The sequence below is a fragment of the Sciurus vulgaris genome (assembly GCF_902686455.1).
Source record: "Sciurus vulgaris genome assembly, chromosome: 5".
NCBI lineage: Eukaryota > Metazoa > Chordata > Mammalia > Rodentia > Sciuridae > Sciurus > Sciurus vulgaris.
In genome coordinates, this window is record NC_136465.1 from 105,169,967 (window position 1) to 105,195,092 (window position 25,126).

Genomic DNA, 25,126 nt, shown 5'->3' on the forward strand with positions numbered 1-25,126 from the left:
TAAGAATAACTCTTTGGCCCTCCCATATTAAAGTACCGAAATGGCACAAGGGAAGGCCAGGCAGTTTTCATTTCTGCAACAATTTGTGGAAAGAGCATATCCAAAAGCATAATCATTCATTTACTTCACATCAGCATTCTGGACCATATCATCCCTTTAGGTTCCCTTTAATCCTGTAATTACAAAAGAAATTTTGAGGAAAGGGTACATAGAGCTTTCCTTCCAGAAATGACCTTCCTATCTAGAAATCATCTATTACCCACATAATATCTCATCTAGTTTTCTTGTAGTGTAAGGAGTCAAGTGCAGGCTGGCATCCCAACTCTGATCATTTCCAGGATTCACAAACTATTTCTATATTCATAAAATTAATTCTAATTATTGTGTGTATGTATGTTTTCTTAAGTCTGTTTTTCATCTTTAATACCAGTCTTTTGCTGGACTCAGTGGCACACACTTATAATCCCAGTTACTCAGGAAGCTGAGTCAGGAGGATTCCAAGTTCAAGGTCAGCCTTGGCAACTGAGACTGGTTTCAAAATTAAAAATAAAAAGGGCTGAGAATGTACCTTAGTGGTACTGTGCCCCTGAGTTCAATTACCTGCCCCCCAGCAAAATTAAAACCATGTCTTAATTCTCTAATGACAGGTTGGCTATATCCAAATATTTTATACATGTTGATCTTCCTTTATCCTATCAAAAAGATAATATTTAAGTGAAGGAAACAGAATTTAACAGTAGCACTATCTATTTTTCAAATTAGGAGGCAGAGATCTCCTAATTTTGAGTTGATTTTTAATTTTTTTTTTTTAGTTGTAGATGGACACAATAACTGTTTATTCATTTTATGTGGTGCTGAGGATTGAACCCAGCGCCTCGCATGCAAGGCTATTGCTCTACCACTGAGCCATGATCCCAGCCCCTTGAGTTGATTCTTTAAAAAATAATAAAATTTTAAAAAAGACATCCTAGGGGGAAATCGTTGAATTCTGTACCGAGAGTAAAACTTTTTAATATAACTTCTGCTTTGTAAAAGTTTGCATCATCTAATTTAGTCCTATAAAATACCTAGGAAAAGATGTTATTCTTTTAGGAAACAACCTGAAATTCAGAAAGGTTCATTAACTACATGATTGATAATGAAGATCCATAATTTGAAATATTTGAAGACCCAAGGTACGTGTTTTTCCATTATATTATATCATTTCATGATGAACAAATAATTGCTACATAAAATTATGCCAATTAGAAGTGGAAGCATAAAGAGAATCAATGTTATATGAAAATCTCATAAAATGATCTTAAAGACAAAAAGAAACTTTACAATCAGAGATGTGTCATATTAGGTGAGGTGATTGACGCCTGTAATCCCAGGGACTCAGGAGGCTGAGGCAGAAGTTCAAAGCCAGCTTCAGCAACTTAGTGAGACCTTGTCTCAAAATAAAAAGAGCTGGGATGTTTCTCAGAGGTTAAACACCTCTGGGTTAAATCCTCATTCCAAAAGAAAATGAAATATGCATTAGATTAGTTGCAGAGTACAAAGAATCAGAAACTCAGACTAAAACCAAAATTTATTTACTCTCACCTGTAGTTGGCTTATATTTCTCCATTTTCCACAGTCCAATTCCTAGAGACCTTGTTGGACTGAAGGAAAAGTTGGAAAATAATGCCATTAGTTCAAACAAAAAGCATTTCATTTTAAGAGTTTATACAGACTAGTAAATGTGAGGAAAGAATAGGATCAGGGGTAGGATGAAAGGATAAAGGGATTCTCTTCATTCTCAAAACACTTAGCTATACGCCACAAAATTAGAGAGGTGATGGAAAATAAAGGAAAGGGGACAGACACCTTATGCTCCTATATGACCTGAGAATGTAGCTGGTGTTTCCAGCTTGGGCAAGGGCAGGGAAGGGGGCAACCAGATAGGGAATGGAACAAGGAATAGCCTATGGACAACACTTTCTTTGTTCCTGGTTTTATCTTTGGGAATCTTCCATTTCCATTAATACAATAAATCATAATACCTCTTCCCTGCCAGAGTTGAGGATTAAACCCAGGGCCATACACTACACAAGGGCTCTGCCTCTAAACTACACCCCAGCCCTATAATGTATTATTTTTTTATTGAACTACACCACCAAGCCAGGCACTGTGGTAACACACCTATAATCCCAACTACTCGGGATTACAAGCATCACAAATGCAAGGCCATCTTGAGCAATTTAGCAAGTCCCTGTAAAAAAAAAAAAAAAAAAAAAGGGGCCAAAGATTTAGCTCTGTGGGCACAGCACTTGCCTAGTGACACACAAGGCCCTCTGTTCAATCCCCGATATCACCAAAAATAAATAAACATCCAAGCACAAATCCTCCAAAACCTGTCACCAATCAAGGTTCATAATTACAATGTTAAGGACTAAATTAATCAGGCTTGTCTGACCAGATTCCTCAAAACTGAAGGCTGAAAATAATGAACTGCGATTCACCCTTCCAAAACGCCAGTGCTTACCTCAAAACTGAATTCAGAGTACTTGTCACCTCATATTCTTTTCTATGCAGAAATTACATCACTAGACATTCCTGTTAATATTTGACTTACACATTTCTTTTAATAAAGTAAAAAATGATTGCTTCTAATTAAGTGCAAGTGTTCCCTTAAACTTACCCGTGCTAAAAACTTAAGGACTTTTTTATGTTCTATTAGAGACCAAAAATTTACCTTGCAAGTCTGAGGCTAAAGAATTGTTCTTTTGGGAACTCAGACTACTTCCTTTTTTAAAGGTATTTTCACCACCATTTTATTTTGTCCTTTAGTTGTCTTCTCCCAAGCTAGTTTTAGTCTTCCAATTCTTCACATTCTTACTGACTCCAAAAGTAAAACTGGACAATTTCACTGTTGCTATTCATTACTATGAATTAAAAGAGGATAATGAAAACCCACATGAACAACTTTAATAAAGCAACAATAAATTACTAAGACAGAATAAGACAGAAAAGGAGTTTCTGAATTTTCTTAAAAAAAGAGTTCACAGAAAACTGAAGATGAAATGGTAGCTTTCATCCATACTACTGTTCCAGGCAAGTCAGCAGATCTAAACCTAGATGTAATTTCTGAACCTATAAGATTAGTATGTACTGCCAGGTGCAAGCCTGTAATCCCAGTGACTGGGGAGGGTGAGGCAGGAGGATTGAAAATTCAAAGCCAACCTCAGCAACTTTATGAGGCCCCAAGCAATTTATCAAGACCCTCTCAAAAATAATTTTTTTAAAAAAGCTTTTAACATGTAGCTCAGTGGTAGAATGTCCCTGGGATTGAATCCCCAGTACCAAAGTTGGGGGGAGATTAGTATTTTTCCTACTCCTCAGGAATTCCAGTTGGGGAGGCATCTGTTTCACTGGATCGTAAGATTCCCTTGGAACTTGTCCTTATACCCTGAAATAAAACAGTTTTTAAAAACTACTACTACTCAGCCTTATTTACACAATAGAGTTTAAGCAGTTTATCAAAACAGAAGAAAAACAGGAGTCAGAATCTGGAAAAATAGAAGATCAAGAATAAGAGAGGTAGGTCCTGGGTCCTACATAAATTATTCAAATTGTCCAGTTTTAATCTGAAATTTCTCACAACTATAGAAAAAAATGAAGACAATTAGTAACCTACATTGTCTAGAAGGAAAGGGCAAATTGCATTCTCACGTGAGGTAAGGTTTTTCCTGAAATAGGTATGAATAAAATTCCTCCTTTGGACAAAGCAGTGTAATAATGTTTCTTCAACATCTTCACAAAAGGGAATTTAACTGTCTCTTAATTTAAAAAAAAAAAAAAAAAAAAGGAAAATGATGAGTTATCTCATATTACATAACTTAAAATCTTAAGCTTTTGGAAATCCCAGATGGAGTAATAAAATAGTAACTTACTAAAACTACTGGCTATATCCAGTACTTATCAGCTGCAAACACCAAAGAAGTCCTAATATTTTCAGTGTGGACTTGCAGTGGATACTTAGGCCGAGGTAAATTTTCTAGAAACAGAGGTGGCAAGCTCCTCTATTTCTGTATCTTACACGTTTTTATTGTTGCAGTGGTAGAACTATAATTAGATTTCTGAGTTCATCTGTCCTTTTTGTAACTAACCGCTATATATGACAGTGCCTAACACCCAAAATATACTCCATAAATGTTCACTGAATTAAATAACACTGATGTAAAGAAAACCTAGATCAGGAAATTACAATAGTAAGTTACACTCTACAACTCCCACTAAAGGGGAAAAAAAGATTCAGAACGTGAAACATCCCAGAGCACTGGATCCAGCCCTCTGATTTTTTCCATTAAAGCATGTGGTACTTTCATGGTATTTTATATTCTCCAGAACTGGTCCATTCCATAAAGACAGAAATATCTGCACTGACTAAACACAAAGCCTAACTAAGTGATCTGGGTTAGTGGGGATGTGCATTCAAAGTAAACCATGTAATTCAGTGAAAACTTTCTCCCTGACAGTGTCTTAAAAGAGGTTATGATGAAAATCATTCTAAAGTATCCCACACATTGCTGTAAATGTTTACTAAACACAACTTAAAACTTTAATGGCATGAAGATGACACGTCTTTAAAATGTCCTCAAATATTGACGTGCTGTAAGTTCCCATTTATTCTCTCTCCCTTCCCAGTGGTTCTCCTGTTACCCAGATTGCATCCCTGTGCTCACTGTCACTGTTTCTGCTTTTCCCCTTTCTATTTCTTCACTGCCTTCCATTCCTATCCTTCTCTGCCCTTGATCTTATTGGGACTTTTTTCATCACCTTTCAAAAATGGTCAGTCACATCCTATGTTCTATAACCTTCATTGCCTTTTGATTCTGCTCAACTATTTTTGTCACTGATGACTTCTCTGCACTTCTGTTTTTTCTGCATTTGTTGTTCCAGTCAACTGAAGGTGACTGGGAATGAAGTGGAGGTGGTGAGTGCTAAGAAATCAAGCCATTATTTTTTCTGTTATCCTTTCCTTACACATTCTTCTGTTTTCACTTAATTTTCAAAGTACAATACAGAAATGTCTATGAATGGCTTACAAAATGGCCCAGTTCCTACATGAGATCCTAGAAAATAGGTAAGTTGCAGACCAAGAAAGTAAAATAAGGGCCCAATGGAAACTTAACACTTCTAGACCATTTACCATTAATGCATATGCCAAAACTACATTATTTTATGCAACAAGGCTTTGTAGCTAAAAGAAAGTTAACATATGCTATTGACTTATACTGAGGTTTGTCCCTCTTTTTAAAGTTTTCACCTTGTCTGTTATCACTATAATTTTAGGAAAGCATTTAATAAAAAATAAAACCTTTAAGTTATTAAGTCCACTATTTCTATTATGTAATATAAAATGTTTTAGGAATATGTAGTCTTCTTCAAAGTACACCTTCACTCTTACCTACATGAAAGCACGGTAATAAACTGAAAACATCCAAAATCTTTCTTGTTACTGCTTTTTGTTGTTTGTTTTGTTGTGCTGGGTTCAAACGTAGTGTCTTGTGATTTACAGATAAGTGTGCTGTTACTGAACTATATTCCCACCCCAGCTCCAAATTCTTTTCATATAGAATTTGGTTAAAAGAACCCATTGCTAAAACTACATTGTAAATTCATTAAACAGAGCTAAAAATATACCCTAAGCCCAGGCTCTCAATATTTTTGCATAATGTTAGGTACAGTGTTTAAGCAATTTGCACCTTTTCCTGGTGTGGAAGTATAGCAGGGATAGAGTGAAATGAAGGCAGGTAAAGATGAAAGGAAATGAAAGGAAAACAAAAGTTCAAACTAGGCATCTTAGTTTTCTGCAGTTTCATAGTGTATACTATCAGGTTCTTTAATTATGAAAAGATGATCTTTCTGGGAACAAACATCTGAGGTTACATTGAAAATTTAGTGTCACCGATAGAATGCTATTCCGTTAGATCATCCAAGAGGGCACAGGAAGAATTTTTGTTACAAAATACCTTTTTGTGTTTTTGTAATGGGATTTTACCTAAAATAATAGTAAGGCTCACATTTACTAAGCAACCAAAATGTGTCAGGTAATTGTTAAGACTCATACATGGACTGACATTTGATCCTCCCAAAAAACCTGAGTTAGATATGATCATTTATTCCTGTTTTATAGATGGGAGATGAGCTTGAGTAATTTACTTGCTAAAACTAACAAGTTCTACAACAGGAATTCAAACACCAAACATCAGTTAGCACTCTTAATCTCCATGCCATATTGTATTCCCAATTATGTCCTACTCAGGTAAAATCCCATCTTCTGTCAAAATTTTCTCTCTTGGGGTTTATTTGAAATATATCCTGAAAGTATTTGATAAGATGCAGTGCTTTAAAAGCATAATTTTGGCTTAAGAACTAGAATGATTTCCCTACAATTGTTTTAATTTTTACTATCCCCAAAAATGAATACATAAAACATCTGAACCGTGAAAAACAGGTTAAGACAAAAAATCATGTTTTAAAAGAACATTAACCACTTACTTGATATTTGGTTGAAAGTACCTTATAATAAAAACACAAATTGTTTCATTTAACAACACTGAAGAATGAGGTATATGAATGTTTTAATCACAGACTTTTACTGTATGCAATTAACTGTATTTCACAACTAGCATCTTACAAAAGACAGTACCATTGTGCATGAAAAAAGTACTGCAATTAAACAGAAAATTACATTACCACGAGAAACCACCAAATATCACAACTGTCAGGGCTTACATTTTTTTTTTCCTTCAAATGTTATTATGTCTTTAATGTGATATTTTGTACCCAAGTTATGTTTTTAAGCTGATTTACATTTCAGAAGTCTCCTATAAGTGGATGTATATTACGCAAATGGTTAGAGAAAGCAGGAGACCCTAGAAGAATTTGAGCATATGTGGTTTCTAAGTTGGATTTTAAAATACAACATAAAACACTTTATTAGTTGTAAACAAAATGCAAAATCTGTAGTCATAAAAATATTTTATTGGTAATTGTACATAATAATGAGTGGGGCTGTAAATACTTTTTAAATTTCAGGATATTGATAAATGCATAAATTGGCAGGTGTGTCTGAAAATAGGGTACTATGATTTTTATAAAAACTGCTATATTTAATAAGAAGCCAATTAAACTGATATAAGATTAGTTATTTCCAGTTTTGTGCAACAGTTCCAATTTCTGTATTAATTAGATTCATATATCTATGACCCTGAATAAGTTTGGGACAAGGAAACAGTGATAAAACTATCATTAAGTTAAAGCTTTTCCAAAATTGCAACTTTTAAAATATGGCAAGTTTCTTTTCTCTTCAGTTTTTGCCCAATGCTTATAATTATTTGAATCTTAATGTTTTATATAATACAGAAAATACCAGTGTTCAATGACAATATCACCAAACCTGAATTATAAAGCTAAATAATCAATGTTTTATTGTTTACTAGTCTGCTAGTAAACATTACAATATATGAATGTTTTGAAAAATAGGCAAACAAAAACATCTCAAAAATGGATAAAACCAGAAACGTAATTCAGAAACAATAATTTAGTAAAAGGTGTCAAAAACACTGGCAAAGTTCATAACAAATTCTTTATTTAATAACAACTTTCCTATTTAACCACACCAAGTACCAGCAGGTGTATTAAGTGGATAACCATTAAGAAAATCCTGTTGCAGCAATATAGTTGATTAAGTTGATATTTGACTTGTATACATATAACTATTTGTTTCACAATTCTCAAATATTACATATTTAGGCAGCTTGCACTATGTTATAAAAAATTTAAACTTGTTACATGCCAATAGTAGAGAATTCAAGAATCATGTGTTAGAATTCACTAAACTAAAAGTGAAAATAGACTTACCAATAACACTGCATAATGAATAATTCAACCACATTTTCATGGCACATAACTGCAGAGACCAAAATGTTAAATCCAGAAATGTCTGGTAGGCATAGATTACAATAAAATCTAACAAATTCTGACAAAATTTTATGTAAAACTCAAATTAGGGATTTTGCACAAATGTGTCTGTCATGAAAATGTGGTATTTCTTGGCATAATCTGTGTATTTGCATGGTAGGACACAAGTGACTAAGAAATTGGAGAAAATAAACTTTAATGAGATTCTCCATTCAATGACGAGGCTTCTCCTCTGGGTGAAGATGACCTGGACATTCCCCTCTCTGTGTTATCAGAGCTAGAGCCACTCTGACTATGTTGATCTGCAGAAGCAGCACTAGATGCAGGTGGTGACTTTGTTTTCTCCTTAAAGTCTGTAATAATGACTGTTAGATCTCCAACGGTAACTTCCAAATGCTGAGCACTACTCCGATCCACATTTTTCAATCTTGGCCTAAACATAAAAAATGATGAATTTTTGAACTAGTTTTTCCCTTTACCAATCATTTCTGAGCATACACTAAATAGTAAATTAGGTAAAAGTAACCAAATGAATACTCTATGTTTAAAGCAACTCAAGTGTAACCAGTCACAAAAATATCATTAAATGCTTCAAATAATTAACATTAATCAAATCAATCATTCGTGAATCTTCAATGTGACAAAAAACTAACAGCCTGGATTTAGTGGTCTCTTAATTATGCCTTAAATTTATAGTATAATTTGAAGGCAACTTATTAATTTTATTAAGATAGATGTTTTAAAACCACAGGAAAATAGCTGCACCACAGAGGAAACTGATAAAAGTCAAGGCTGAGCTATAAGCAGGGCTGTTACTCCACTAAAGACTAGACCCATAACCATTTTGATTGGTCAAAGCCCATGGAAATGAATTATCACTCTCCTGGCTTTAAAACAGATCTTTTTATGAAGGAAAAAAAAAAAAAAAAAGAAGAGACAGAAATGTCTATTAAAAGTCTTGTAAAATGAAAAACATCCTCATATTTAAGCTTATATTTGTGACCTCTGTGCTTGATTTTGCTTTGTGTATGTATCAATGTTAAAAAAGAATATTAAATATAGTTAATTTTATTACTTCAAAAATGCCATAAAACACTTTTCAAATTTACCTGGTTTTCTTATGACTGTTCTTTTTGCTAGTTGTTTCCTTTTCACTTTTTTCTTTTTCTACTTTATCTTTTTTCTCTTTCTTTGACTGTGTAGGGGGCACAAACTGCTGAGTAACCTGCTGTGCAACCAACTGGGAGACAGGTCGAGGTTTCCTGTGTGCATGTTAAAAAGAAAGGTTTTGGCATTATAACTTAAGAATATATTTTTTATGAAAGATTACCTCATGTTATGAAAATTTCTAGATAAAAATCCTCATATGTAAAATAAAATTACTGTCCTATTCAACAAAAATAGAAACAAACTATAACAACAAAAACAGAAACAACCTACAATAACAGTTAAAATTCATAGTCCAAGATATAAGGTCAAAATATCAAAATATAACCGTACATAAAGCAACATGAGACAGCTTTTAAAATGTACATCATGGAAAATGTTCACAGGGAGGCATACATATAAATAAACATGAATTTTAAAAAATTAAACTTTAAGGTTTACACTGAAACTATTTTATTGGTGCCGGAATTGTGCCCAGGGCCTTGCATGTGCCTGCCACTGTATCACACCCTCAATACTTGAAATAATATTTTAATTTATCTTTCTTCCTCAGAGAAGAAAATATCTATCCGAGATAATGGCTACTTATTCTTTCCTTTAAAACCTTTAATTTGTTCACTTAATATTTTTTAGTTCAAAATTTCTCATTCCTTATTACTCAAATCCTTGGCATGCCTATTACTAGTCACAATCTCATGCACTTTTGACCGTAGAGATATGCTCAGTCTTTTGAAATTTAACCACTTACCCATTTAAAAAGAATACTGAGAAACTACTGCAGGACTTACACAGAGGTATCTTAAATGTCTCATGGACTCACCCTTTGGTGCTAGATAAACTATCACCCTATTGGCCCAGGATTAAGGCAATAGAACTTCAGCCACTGAGGTCAAGATTCAAATTAAATAGTCTCTAAATCCTTAAGAGAGAAAGAAAGGTAAGGAGTGGGAAAGAGCAGGGAGGGAAGAAGTATGGACAACAAAATAAAAATAAATTCTAACACATGGTCTATGAACAACGATAACTTCATTGACTGAAAAATCCTTATCCTATTGCAAGTAGTACAGTTTTTTTTTTTAAATTTTTTGTTGTTCTTTTGTTCCTCTACAGCAAGACAAAGCACAGTAGAAAATACTGCAAAATCTAACATTCAAAAATAACAAGGAAGGGCTGGGGGGATAGCTCAGTTGGTAGAGTGCTTGCCTTGCATGCACAAGGCCCTGGGTTTGATCCCCAGCACTGCAAAAAAAAAAAAAAGAAAAAAAAAAGAAAGAAAAAAAAAAAAACACAAGGAAATAGAAAACAGGATGTTAAACAGATTTCAGGAGACGGATCATGAATTTTGTTTAAAGCTTATATAATGTGAAGTATTAGAAGGACATTGAGGACAAATGTCCAATACATAATTTAAAAAATAGAATTGACTGAAATCAGTGTCAGAGATCTAGATCTAGAGATCTAAAGCTCTAAATAAAAGTGTTACTGAAAATATGATTAAGTAACTGCTGACTTGTAAGGAAATGAGCTTAAAAAAGAAAAGGACTGAAGTAGTAACTTGGGTATATCAAAATTTCCTAGAAGGCTTCTTCAACTTGCAGAGCCCTACAAGCGGAGCTTCTGATTCAGTAAGTCTTGGGGTGGAGCCCAAGGATTTGTATTTTTAACTAATTTCTAATTTAAGCTTATGTCTCTGGTCCAGCCACCAGACTGAAAAGAAGTTTGAAGAATCTGTGCTATATATTTGGTGAATACTGGTACTACTGACGCATAGTCTGAGAACAGGGAGCAACAGAAAAATGAAGGGGGATTAAAAAAAGGGGGGGGGGGGACAATAAATAGGAAAATAACCAATAATGAAAAGCTAAGGAGCCTGATTTACCCTTAAATGATAAGAAGTTTTAGACTTTAATTTTAGAAAGTGTTATCAATCAGAAGTGAAAAGATACTATCGGGAAACTTTCAGGAAGCTTCCAGGCAAAAATACAAAATAAAAATGTTAAATAATGCCTAAAATAAGGAAGCAGCAATGGAGTTAAGACAGGCTGAAAGAAGCACATGTTAACCGCTTAGATGTGCCTTCCATACTTCTCAACCAACAAATATTCCTTAAGCAAAACATCCCAAAATCCTTGTTCTCATATAGCTAACATTATGTGGGTGAGTACTATGGTCTGAATTTTTGTGTTCCCTACCCTAAATTCTTATATTGAAACCTAATCTCCAATGTGATATAATCATGAAGTGGGGAGGTAATTAGGTCATGAGGCCAGAGCCCTCATGCATGGGATTACCACCCTTGTAAAAGAGGCCCCAGAGAGCTGCTTTGTTCCTTGCACCACATGAAAACAGCAAGGCAGCACCATCTATGAAACAGACCTTGTCTTTATTAGACACTGAATATGCCAATACTTTGACTTTGCTCTTTCCAGCTTCCAAAACTGAAAAATAAATTTGTTTTCATCATCTACCCAGTCTGTTATTTTGTTATAGTAAGTAACCCAAAAAGACTAAGACCATGGGATCAAATACAAAACAAAAAGAAATTATTATTAAATGTTGATAGGCGCTACATAGTAAATTAAGGCACAAAAAGGGTTTAAGGGAGAGATTTGCAATGTTAACTTCTTTCTTCTGGGCTATAAGCACCACAGGAATGGGAAGTATCTGCTTTATGCAACAAGGTGTAATTACTACCTATATTGAAAAAATACTAGATACCCAACCCTTATTTGTTAAAGAATGAATGGATGATAATGATCAGATCAGGGTACTAGCATATCTGTCACCTCAGAGCTATCTCATTCAGAAAAAGGGTACTGCCTCAGTTTACTTATTGGTCAGGATTAACCACTCTACAAAAGAAATAGGGCAATAGGAATTTAATTTCTTTTTTAATTATATTGGAATATAGAAAGAAAGTAATAAGCTTAAAGGTGTGGCAAGGTTGAGAAAACAGTTGTTTGGGCTAGGGCCTAGTGAACAGAGAATCACTTAAAATTGAGAGTTACTCTAAAATATAAAATGCAACTCAGAAGATACCATTTTGTCTCACAAGGTATTATGGATTTTTGAGTTTTCATAATATTATGAATGTCAACTTCATCTATTGCACTTTGTACTGTCATTCCTTTTATCTCAAAATTTAAAGCACAATGCTGTGTCAGCTTAACTTTATTCTTCCAGAGTACTTTTATCTCACAACTCACAGAATAAATTCTTGATATGATTTTAAAAGGGGGGGGGGGGAATTTAATGCACAACGAATTTAAATAAAACTACAAACATTAAATTTATATTCTTTTGAAACTAGAGTAGAAAGTTTGGAAGTCCTAGAAATCAAACATTTATCTCTTCAGAATATCCCTAGAGTCATTTTTCCTTTTTTAAAATGTCCTATCAATCAATCTGAAATTAAAAGTATATTTGTAAAGCATGATTTGTTTCATAAAATGATAAGGTTGAGTTACATAATTTAAGGGAGTTGTCAATTTAAAATTCTTCTAAAGTATTATACTCTTGGTGTTACTTATAAATAGAGTACTCATTAAATGTACATTCCAGGGTTGGGGTTGTAGGTCAGTGGTAGAAGGCCTGCCTAGCACATGTGAGGCATTGGGTTTGATCCTCAGCACCACATAAAAATAAATAAATAAAATAAAGGTATTGTGTCTGTCTACAATTAAAAAAAAGAAAAAAGAAAAAAAAGTACATTCTCCTAGAAGGCAAAAACCAAGATGGAAAGAACACATTGTAGAATTTGTCAGGAGAGAGACTAGAATAAGGAGACAAGCTAGAAGACTACCACATCAAACTAGAAATTACATAATAGTGATAAGGATCTACACTATGGTGTAGTCAGTTTAGAATGGAAGCAGTGAATCTCATGACAGTTCAGAAGAATAATTTCTACTATGTACCTGCATACAGAAGGCTAAAGACACCCCTTTTCCATTAATAGGCGTAAAAGTGAAAGAAATGAGGGAATCTCAGAGAGCTGTACAGTGAGCCAAGAATGGATTTCCTCTGAGACTGATCAACTTGTTAGATATGCTGGACTTGGAAATTTTGTGACATATAAGAAAAGCTGGTCTTGGGCAAGTGGAAGTATGAGAATAGTAGTCTGAAAAGTAATCATGTAATCTCTATACTACTGTTATTTGTTGTTGATTTTATTAATTTTTAATCAAATTTTCTAGGGCTAGGATTGTAGCTCAGTGGTAGAGCACTTGCCTAGCATGTATGAGGGCACTGGGTTTGATTTTCTGAACCCCATTTAAAAAATATTTCTACAGTGGTCCTTTTTGGCCTTAGAAACTTTTTTTTTTTTTTTCTGTTCCTGAATAATGTTCTTTTTTGTTCTTTTTTTATCTTGGACTTTCCTAAATGTGTATTCAATTCCATTATTTTATTCTTTTTTTAATAATGAGGATACACTTAAAGATTAAAATTTTACAACTCAATTCTAAGCCTGGCTCAATTTGGGGAGAAAAAAAGCAAAACTTGTGTTTGCATGTGTGTACAGCTTAAGTATTGAAATTTCTACTGCTCTCTTAGGGCTGAGTGAATTTAAAAATCTTTCACCGAGGATAGTAGGAACATACGTTTATGATCTTTTTACAAAGTCACAAGGTAACACAATGTTCAGTGATAAGAAGTTGTGATAAGGAGTTAACGCACAATAAAAAGGTCATCTGCATAGTAAGTAAGTGCTGTTCAGTCATAGCTCAGCTATGTGCCATCATCATGTACAAAGCTATGTGAGGGTATTAGGCTGTAACTTGTGAAATATGATATTTACAAATTTGGGGATCCCTATGTATCACTCATAAACATCCCAAAAAGACTGCATTAAGTTGTCAGGTCTGTTGACTTAATGCAACAAAAAGAACATTTCAACAATCAGTTAATTTCTACTTCATAAGGACAAATTATTTTTGGAGCTAACTCTCCTTGTAAGGTAGAAGGGTAGGAGACTAATACATACTGACTTGATACATACAATTTCTAATCCTATTTCTGCCCTTAACCACCACCAACAAAAACTGTATGTGCTAAATATTATATGAAAAGCACTTCTGTAATCACTGCTACTCAGGAGGCTAAATGCAGGAAGACTAAGAGATGAGCCTGGGCAACTTGGAGAGACCCTGTCTCAAAATAAAATTTAAAAAGGGGCCATGATATATAGCTCAGTGGTGAACTGCTTACCAAGCATATTGAGACTATAGGTTTCATCTCCAGTACCCCCACGTATACAAAAAGGAAAAATGCTTTAAATTTGTTCAACTTCATAATAAATAATAATTTAGCCAACAAAGCTAAGATAGATAAACCGATGTAAAGACTATAAAAACCATAACTGATTCTTTTCCTTAAAAAAGGCAATACTAGGGCTGGGGTTGTAGCTCAGTGGTAGAAGCGCTTGCCTCGCATAAGTGAGGCACTGGGTTTGATCCTCAGCACCACATTAAAAAAAAAAAGATATTTTTTTAAAAAGGCAATACTACTCATAGGCCAGAAAGAAGTAATCTGTTTAATGACACTAATATATACGGCAAATTGAAGTGCTATGCTAATCTCAACAAGTAAAGAAAGCTGAACCTAATCCAAACCTGCTGTGAATCTGGTGATACACTGCTAACAAAAGTCCCAAAAGTCCCAAAGTCTAACCACGGAAGGAAAATTTTTTTCCTTCCACATTTTTTAATTGGTACATTATAGTTGTACTTAATAATGGGATTCGTTGTTACACACTCATACATGCATACAATATGATAATATAATTTGGCCAATATCATTCCCCAACACTCCGCGTACCTCCATACACACTTCTCAACCCCTTGGACTCTTTCCTCCACTTATCTCCCTTTGATTTTCATGAGATTCCTCCCCCACCTCCTTTCTTCTCCTTTTTCCTCTTTAGCTTCTGCATAGGAGAAACATAGGACCCTTGACTTTCTGAGTATGACTTATTTCATTTAAAATAATGGTCTCTACTTTCATTCATTTTCTTGCAAATGGCATAATTTCATTTTTCTTTATGGCTGAATAAACTATTGTGTGTGGGGGGGTATGTGCGTGCGCGCACACCACATTTTATTTATTCATCTGCTGATGGACACCTAGACTGTCTCCATGGTTTGGCTATTGTGAATTGTGCTGCTATAAATATGTATATGCATGTATCACTGTAGTATGATGACTTTAATTCTTTGTAATCAAGGTAAGATTTTATAAGAAGCCACTGTTTGACAGAAGTATTGCACACTCACAGTACCAGGCACAGGTAAGGTGCTAAAGATTAACCATGGAACCATGGACAAGACAAACAAAATCCCTGCCCTCCCTTACTCAGCATGTGGAATTTACTTATTACAAACATACAAATAGAAAAATAAAAACTAACTACATAAGTTTTGTGAAAACCATTAAAAAAAAAAAAACTGTGCTGTGATTAGAAGACAAGAAGACTAGAAAACATAGTCATAAAAGAATTTTTGCCCTTTAACCACATTATGGAACTTGGAAATCTTTCTAATATTTTATCATGTTATGAAATTTATAGAATAAGGGAACAATAAATCAACTTTTTAAATTTTAATTTAATTTAAAGACTTTAAAATACAGCAAATCCAATTTTTAATATCATCATAATTTGGTTTGGAAGGTATACCACTATACTTTAGTATCTGCAAGGGATAGGTGCTAGGATCTTATCACTTTTCATGGCTATCAAAATCCAAGTCTCCCTGGGCACAATGATGCAGGCCTGAAATCCCAGTGGCTTGGAAGTCTGAGGTAGGAGGATTGTGAGTTCAAAGCCAGCCTCAGCAAAAGCAAGGCACTAAGGAACTCAGTGAGACCCTCTCTCTAAATAAAATATAAAATAGGGCTGGGGATGTAGCTCAGTGGTCAAGTGACCCTGAGTTCAATCCCCAGTACGTACACAACCCCCCCAAAAATCGAAGTTACCTTATATAAAATGGCATGATATTTGCATATAATGTACGTATATCCTCTCATGTACTTTTTTTGGGGGGAAGGGGGGGCAATTCTGTGGATTGAACCCATAGTCTCATGAAAGCACTGAGCTGCCAATTCCCCTTTTTATTTTATTTCAAGACAGGGTCCCCCTAAATTGCCAAAGCAGGCATCCAACTTACAATTTCCTGCCTCACCCTCTTAGCAGGCATTATAGGTATATGCCACTATGCCCAAACTACATCCTCCTACATCCTTTATTTATTTATACCACAGATTGAACGCAGGGGTACTTTACCACCAAGCTACATTCCCAATCCTTTTAATTTTTAGACAGGATCTCACAATTGCCCAGGCTGGCCTCCAACTTGAGATCCGTCTGCCAGCCGGAGATTATAGGTGTGCACCACTACCCCTGGCCTCTCATGTAGTTTAAAACATCTCTAGATTACTTATAGTATACCTAATAAAATGTAAATATTATGTAAATAGTAATGTACTGTAATGTTCAAAGAATAAGGACATGAAAATAAAAAATCTATACATATTCAGTATAGATGAAATTTTTTGTCCCCCCTTGAATTCATGGGTGTAGAAGGTGAACTACTTTGACCTGAAGTAGCCAAAGTTTTTCTTTCTTTTTAAAATAATGTTAGGAATTGAATCCAGGGCCTCATGCATGCCACCCACAGGTTCTTCCACTGAGCTATCTCCGCGGTCCTAAAGCTTTTGTTTATTGTTTTTGTATTTTTTCAAATGTTTACTAACTTCTCATCAGCTGTCAAATCTATTCCAGGAACATATCTATCTTGTAAATACTGACTCCTGATATCTGGTTGGTTGTTGGTTGGTTGGGGTTTTTATTTTTATTTATTAATTTGGTATTTTTTGGTACCAGGAATTGAACCCAAGGGTGCTTAATCACTGAGCCATATCCTAAGCTCTTTATGTTTGTTTTATTGTTTTATTTAGAGACAAGATCTCACTAAATTGCTGAGGCTGGCTGTGAACTCATGATCCTCCTGCCTCAGCTTACAGGTGTGCGCCACCACTGGGTCAAACAATGATTCTGTTTTTGGTATCAGGAAATGAACCCAAGTGCACTTAACTACCGAGTCATATCCCCAGCCCTTTTTATTTTATTTTTTTAATTTTACTTTTTATTTTGAGACAGAGTCTCACCAGGTTGCTTACAGCTTCACCAAGTTGCTAAGGCCAGCTTCGAACCTGTAACCCTCTCACCTCAGCTTCCTGAGCAGCTGGGATTAAAGATGTGCACCACCACGCCTGGTCTTTCTGATTTCAAATACATTTGAAATAGATTTTAACTTATCTTTACTTCCACTTCCTCTTCTTGCACTTGCATCAGCAAACTTCTACTTTGGAAAACCTTGATTGCTCATAATTTTTGAAAGAGAACAGCCATTTTCTTTGCTTCAAAATCAACACTTTCATTTTTAGATGAGGTGTAATATCTACTTGTCACACTTATGAACTGTAGCAAGTAAACTTTTGTGCCAAATATATAAGATGAAAAAATATCAGTCCTTAAAGAAAAACAAGATGGTCCAAGTTTTTACTGCAAAATAATACATGATAAAATCCTTTCTATTCGTGGCCTGTTACCTGCATTGGAGCTACCCACTCCTTTCCCTTCATACCCCTAGAGTAGCTGGCTGGGCAAATAAAAGTATACACATATCTCCTTAAAAAACAAACAAACAAAAACCAAAAAAAAAAAAAAAAAAAAAAAAAAAACAGGGCCTGAGATGTAGCTTACTGATAAAAGTATTTCCCTAGTATGCATGAGGCCCTGGGTTTTAAACACTCCAGCACTCCCCAAAACAAAACTTTCTTTTGAATTACTATTTATATGAGAAACCATATTTTTTTCCTCAGAAATATTTGTTCACTTATCAATTCTTGAGTTTGAGAAAAGCTGACCTAGGATATTGTCAATCAAAGATTTATAATCTGAAATTTTCCTTTTATGGTTAATTTCAACATTACAATCTTGGCTGCTAACCAATTTCTTTACATTAATCTCCTGATTTATTTAATATCTGTGAAACAGCTTATTTTGTCAATTTTCTTCTCTTTGTCATTATGGACAGTTAATAAAAAATCTGAATTCTCAAATGTATTCATAGAAATTAAAGGGCATTGGAAACATAGACTACCAAAACGTCTCTCTAGACTTCTTTGATAGTTTCTTGAAAGACGATACAATAGCAGTGAGCTATTTCACAATTGCCTCAACCTTTTATTCTACCAGTTTTTTGTTTTTATATCATTTTCATCTTTTTTAAAAAATATAGTTGGGAGTAACTGGCAAGTAAAGATAAAAAATAATTTCTAGGATGATGAAATAGCAAACTAATCCGAGATACAGAAAAAATTAAAATTACTAAAATCCCACTTATTATACATTTTAGCCACTGAAAGTTCCAAAAGATCTATACAGTAATTATAAAAAATAAGTAAATGTTCTTTCTCATCCTTTGAAGACCTCAAGGAAGGAATAAAAATAAAACACCAAACCTTATAAGCAGAACTTCCCAAAATGGACTCGAGCTAAAACTGGGCCCAATTTAACAACAAAAAAATCATTTGTGTATCTATATGCTAGAAACAATACACATTCTGCAAAATAATTCTTCAAATGCCACCGTATCAGAATAACCATTTTTGGTTCTTTTTTTGCTTTCTTTTTTGCAGTACTAGGAAATGAGTTCAGGGCTTTGAACACTGAACTACACCCCAGTCCTTTTTATTTTGAGACAGGCAATAAAAGAAGTCAGCAATTATTTAGTTTTATCTGCAATAGTCTAATATTTTAGAATAGGTAAATGTTTTTATGTATTTAATTTTTAAAATAAAATCAAGTGATTTCTCATAATTCTTACAACTAATAAGCAAAAGAGCCAGGACTAGGTGAACTATTCCTGGTCCATTTCTAGTCAGAAAAATCTCGTATCTGGCTGTGTATTGTGTCACACACCTGTAAACATAGCTACTTGGTAGGCTGAGGCAGGAGGATCACAAGTTCAAGACCAGCCCGGGCAACTTAGCAAGACCCTGTCTCAAAATAAAACATTGTTTTAAAAAAGGGCTATGGATGTAGCTCAGTGGTAGAACACTTGCCTAGAATGCCCAGGACCCTGGGTTCAATCTCTGGTACCAAAAAAACAAACATAAATCTCATATTTGATGCCTGGTCAGGTCATTCTCTTTAAACTAGCATCAAATCAATTCTGCTCAACAACAGAAACAGTCCTTGCAGCATTGCATATGTGCATTATGCTGATTCCCAGGCCCCATTCCAGTCAGAAGGAATCTGACTCTCTGGCATAGGACCCAAGAATCTGTATTTATCAGCAAGTTCTGTGACTCTTTTAAATAAATAAATGTTTTAAAACAAGCATTTAGGCTCCTTAACAAACCAGTCTTTAACTGTATTTTCAATATTAATGGTCTCTGGTTTTTGTTCCTCCAATGCATTATGCTCTTTCTGTGTTTGATCTAGTACTGAGGAAGTCCTTATAAATATAGTAAATATACTATAATATATAATATATAAATATAGTAGTCCTTCCTTATTCTTGGGGAATATGTTCCAAGACCCCAGTGGATACCTAAAACTGTAGACAGTACTGAACCCTGTATATCTGTGATAAAGTCTAATTTATAAATTAGGGACAGTGAGAGATGAACAATAAAATAGGATAATTTGAATAATGTAAAATGGAACAATTAGAATAATACTCTATAATAAAATTTATGTAACTGTAGTCTCTCCCTCTTTCCCAAAATATCTTATTAGATAGTAATATTTTCAGACCATTGATGACCATGGATAACTTAAACTACAGAAAGTAGAACCATGAATAAGGTTGAGACTACTATAGTTAAAACAACTATATCTTTTATCTTTTTATTTCACCTTGACTCTTGGGAAGCATTTCAATTAATGTAATTTAGAAGTCTGGGAGGAAAAGTAGAGACAATTTTGTTATGAAGTTGCAAGTTGCTATAAGTTTGGTATATAGTTGTTAATAACCACTCATATTCTTTGTCATAATAAATAACAACAGGCATACAAAATTATGAATTATCATGATTTGGAATATTTTACATTCATCCATTACAGTCTATATGTCCACTAAACCATGATGACAGCAAGAACCACCAGTTTCAAATGTGCTTTAATTAATTAGTTGCCACATGGTTTTATGTGAGTCACACAGGTTCCAATTTTTTTAAAAAAACTTCTGGCACAGAGTTATGATACTCTTAACTAGTGACATATTTCAAAGATGCTGAAAAACAGAAACCCAAAGATAGCAGAAATATTATTCTGAGGTTTGCACAGGAAGAAACTAAGCATGCATATACCCCAAAGAAATTAAATCTTATGTTCATATAAATACTTACACACAATGGTTCATAGCAGCATGATCCATAACTGCTAACAAGTGCAAGTATCCCAAATGTTCATTAACTGATGAAGAGATAAATCAAATATGGCATATATTTTTTTAAAAAAAGGAATATTATTTGGCCACTAAAAGAAACAGAGAATTGGAAGATGCTACAAGATGGATAAGTCTTGAATATATGCTAATTAAACAAAGTCAGTCACAAAAGACTAGATATTGTAAGATTCTGTTTATATGAAATGTCCAAAATTAGGCAAATACAAGAAACAATGAGTAGATTTGTGGTAGCCCAGGACTAGTGGGTTGGGGTATAGAAGGGAACTGCTGGTGGATATGGAGTTTCTTTTTGGGCCAATAAAAATATTCTAAAATTAGATTGTGGTGATGGTTGCACAACTTTAAGAATTGACTAAAAATCAATGAATGGCATACTTCAATTGAATTTTACAGTATGTGAATTATATCTCAATAAGCTGTTTTTAAAATTGCATTTTTAAGCTAAAGAGACAGACAGCTTTAGCACCAACCAGCCCACAAAGGGTTAACAAGCATAACAGAATGGACAAAATCCAAGTTAATCAGTGAAAATGTCTTGGGTTTCTTCCTCCCCTTTCCCTCTGAGACCATTCTAACTTGGCCTCAATGTCTTCCTTTCCTAGGTTTTCTGAGGTGGGTCTTTTTTGACAGATCAGATTTTGAGATTTTTGTGATGGAGAATCAAAAGAAAAGAAAGTTAAAGAAAAGTCGAAAGAAGTTTTGGAGACGGTTTAAAGAATGTTAGTTTGAGAGCAAAACTATCGTGTGAGGGTGATGTGAAAGATGGAAGACAGTTATTAAAATTATTTTGCACATGGGCTGAAATTTTTGATCAGTGGTAGGGTGCTTGCCTAGCAAACATGAGACCCCCTTAGTTTGATCCCCAGCACCACACAAAAACTTACATTGCCAGGGTTATCTTTTTCAACATGTTTGAAAAATACAAATAAAGTATTTGCTACTTTATTTTTTTTTAATTTTTTAAGTAAATTAACCTATAAAAACATGAATGTGCTTAATCACGCTTCCCTCTATACATGTTAAAATTTGGTGCACAGAACACATTTATGTGACGTGCTATTTTGATTTATTTTTGTTTGTTTTGTACTGGGAATTGAACCCAGGGGGGTGCTGTACCACTGGGCTACAACCCTAGCCCTTTTTAAATTTTATTTTGGGATAAGGTCTCACTAAGTTGCTGAGGCTGGCCTTTAACTAGTAATCCTCCTGTCTCAGTCTCTGGAGTTGCTGGGATGACAGACATGTGCCATCACACCTGGCTATTGTGTTTTTGTTTTTTAAATTTTTTAGTTGTAGATGGACACAATACCTTTATTTATTTATTTACTTATTTTAATTTGGTACTGAGGATTGAACCCAGTGCCTCACACACGCACTAAGGCAAGCGCTCTACCACTGAGCTACACCCCCAGTCCTATTTGTTTTTTTTAATGTTAAAATATTTAGAAAAGAAATGTGCATTCATGGGACCCCTGTAGTATCTCTGCAGAATCTTAAGTCTTGTATACTCCTGGTTTTTTTTTTTTTTTTTTTTTTTTGGTTTTTTTTTTTTTTTTTTTGGTACCAGGGATTGAACTCAGGGGGCACTCAACCACTGAGCCATATCCCCAGCCCTATTTTGCATTTTATTTAGAGACAGGGTTGCCCTGAGTTGGTTAGCATCTTGCTTTTGCTGAGGGTGGCTCTGAACTCATGATCCTCCTGCCTCAGCCTCCTGAGTCACTGGGATTACAGGCATGTACCACTGCACCCAGTTCTCCTGTACTTTGTATTTGTCCTTTTATGTCTGTTTTCTGTTTCCCCACCATCTGGGGTCTAATTCCTATATGGTAATATATTATTATTACCTATCTTTGTATCCCCAGCACCTAATACAGTACATCTTATGTGAATTAGATGGTCAAGAAACCTCTCTTGATATTAATGATCATAATAAATACCAGTTAAATATGATGTATAAATACAGCTGTTAATCACATGAATACTAACTTGATGAAGTGCCACCTTTCAGAGATCCATTCTTGAAAAAAAGGTTTATTCCACCTTGCTTTTAAATCACAACCTCTTCATGAAAATGGAATGATACTTTCTCATAAAAATTGATTAATAAAAATCCCTAAGTAATTTTCTCCACCTACAAATAATGAAATTATTTATGCTAATATTAGCACTATTTGACTTTCATAAAAAATCAATGTTAAATATAGTAGCAATATTCAAACTGTATTATTTTTGCAGTAGAATCATCATGCTAACAAAATTTTATGAGGATTCTCCATATCTAAAACTGAAAAAAAAACTTATACATGAAGTTGAGGTATTGAGGTATTGATCTCTGAGTCCCTGCCTGCTTGGTACCCATCCTACCTCTCTCAGTAATCTCTGAGGGGTGACTGAGGAATACAATTCGAAAATTGCTGATCCAAGGTAACCATACTATAGGAATTAAATTTATCCCTCAGGTTCAATACCATTTTCCTTCTTGTCAATTGCCTAAGTATGCTTACAGAATTCAAGGAAGAATCTCTTTCATCATCTCAAGAACCTATGCTGGAATATTGAGAAGAGTTTTTTCCCAAGGTCTATTTATATTGTAATTTTTAATTCTAAACATTTTTATAGAAGACAAGAACACAATTTTCCATAAATTCCTGGGAAATTAGGTGGTAGTAAAGAATATTCCATTCCTTGACACTGGAATAGTCCTTGGTGAGCACAGACAAAATGGATTACTTACATCAGTTTTATAAAAGCTAAGTTAGTGTTAAGCAATTAACTCTGAAAAATCTCTCACTTCATTAAACAGCTTCCCAGTGTGGTATTAGCTTTTCACTTAATTTGAAAGACGAAGGACAATCTTCAGAACTATAAATAGGACACCCTCAATTTTCCTTTCTCCTAACCAAATAAACATCAGGTCCTTTCAATATCTCTTCCCTATTATTAGAACAGTTCCTCCTTATCTTTGCCACTAATACCCCCATCCTAGCCCAACAGCAGTCTCTATACTGCCTTCTTGAATCTTAACCTTCTCCCCCTCAATCCAAGATTACTCTTCCTCACCTCAGCATGTTTATTAAGCACTCACTGTACTCCAATCACTGTACTAAGTATTAGGGACAGAACACTAGACAAAACTTACTATTAATGTGTGCCATTTACCAAGAGTGACCTTAATGTTTCACAGATAAAAGAGAAGCTGTTAACTAAAATACTCCATCCTATCTATATTCCTAAGTAAACCATCCCTCTCTGTCCACTGAGTCCCTTCTCCAGGACAACTACAGCAACAGCATAGATGAAAAATAATTATGTGAGTGAAAGAAGCTGGACAAAAAAGAAAACATATCGTATGAATCTATGTAAAATTATAGAATATGCAAACATATATGACAGAAAGCAGATCAGTGGTTGCTTAGTGATAGGGGATGGAAGTGAAGATAAGCAAGGGACAGGGGGCATTGAAAAGCAGAACAAAAAACTTTGTGGGATGATGGATATGTTCACTATCTTGATTGCTGTGATGGTTTCACAGGTGTTTTTACATGTCAATATGTATCAAAAATGTATTTTAATTGTGTAGTCTATTATTATGTTACTTATACATTAATAAAAGCTGTCTAAAAACATGTTTAACCTAACTGCTAACCAAATTAAAATAGGTAATCCTGGTCCCACTTGAATAAGAATCTGAAGGGATATGAAGTCAGACTCAAATTTTGTGATAGTCCCCAAGCTGATTCTAATGTGCATCCAAGGTTGAGAAACATTGATCTATATACACTGATACTCCAAAATTTTTATCACCAGCCCTCACATCTTGTACTTGTGTCACAAGTCCAGCTGGATGCCAGTAGCACCTCAAAATAATATGTACCCTGTTAAAAAATATACTCTTGATTGCTTCCTTTGCCCACCTTCTGTTGACAATCTCCCTATCTCAGTAAGTAGTACTCCTTTCTTCCAGTAGCTCAGATCAAACACCTACAAGCAGTATTCATCCCCTTCTCTCTCAGACCCACATCTAATTCACCTTCCTTCAAAGTATATCCAGAAATGACTGATCTATTACCACCTCCATTGATAACCACCCTTATAATATTCTCCAAAACTAAATATTCTTCTATTGTTCTACTACAGAATATTCTACAAAGTAGACACTGTGATCCTTTCAAATATAAATCAGACTAAATCATCCTTCTGCTTAAAAGGTCCAACGGTGTATTATCTAAGTTTATCCAGAGAAACAAAACCAAAAGCGTACACATCATTATAAGAAAGGATTTATTAGATTGGCTCACTCAGATGAGAAGCTTAAAAGTCCCACAATGACTACCTACAGGCTGGAGAAACAGGGAAATGAGTAACTGCTCACTTCAAGAAGTCAGAAGCCACCAAATAAGAAAGATGACAATGATTCAGGCCCAGCCCAAGTCTGGGCTCCCCAGAGAGATGCTTGTGCAAGTTCTAATTCGAAGGCTCAAGAACTTAGTGTAATGTCCATGGGAGACAGCAACAGAAAAGTCATCCTC

The 25,126-nt window shown here is 34.5% G+C and overlaps 1 protein-coding gene across 5 annotated transcripts in view; it reads right to left on the reverse strand.

The window, feature by feature from the left end:
• Positions 1–1,649: 1,649 nt before the first annotated feature.
• The window catches only part of YAF2 (YY1 associated factor 2), a 76,404-nt gene continuing 52,927 nt past the window's right edge, over positions 1,650–25,126 (reverse strand). For 4 of the 5 annotated variants that reach the window (XM_079139471.1, XM_079139474.1, XM_079139473.1 and 1 more), the window contains 2 exons: positions 9,060–9,212; positions 1,650–8,383 (listed from right to left, as the gene is read on the reverse strand). In XM_079139471.1, the coding sequence (XP_078995597.1) occupies positions 8,146–8,383; positions 9,060–9,212 (391 nt within the window). In that variant the 3' untranslated portion in view covers positions 1,650–8,145. Of the gene's footprint in view, positions 8,384–9,059; positions 9,213–25,126 lie in introns of those variants that run through there. The other variant, XR_013763752.1, reaches the window with a different exon arrangement.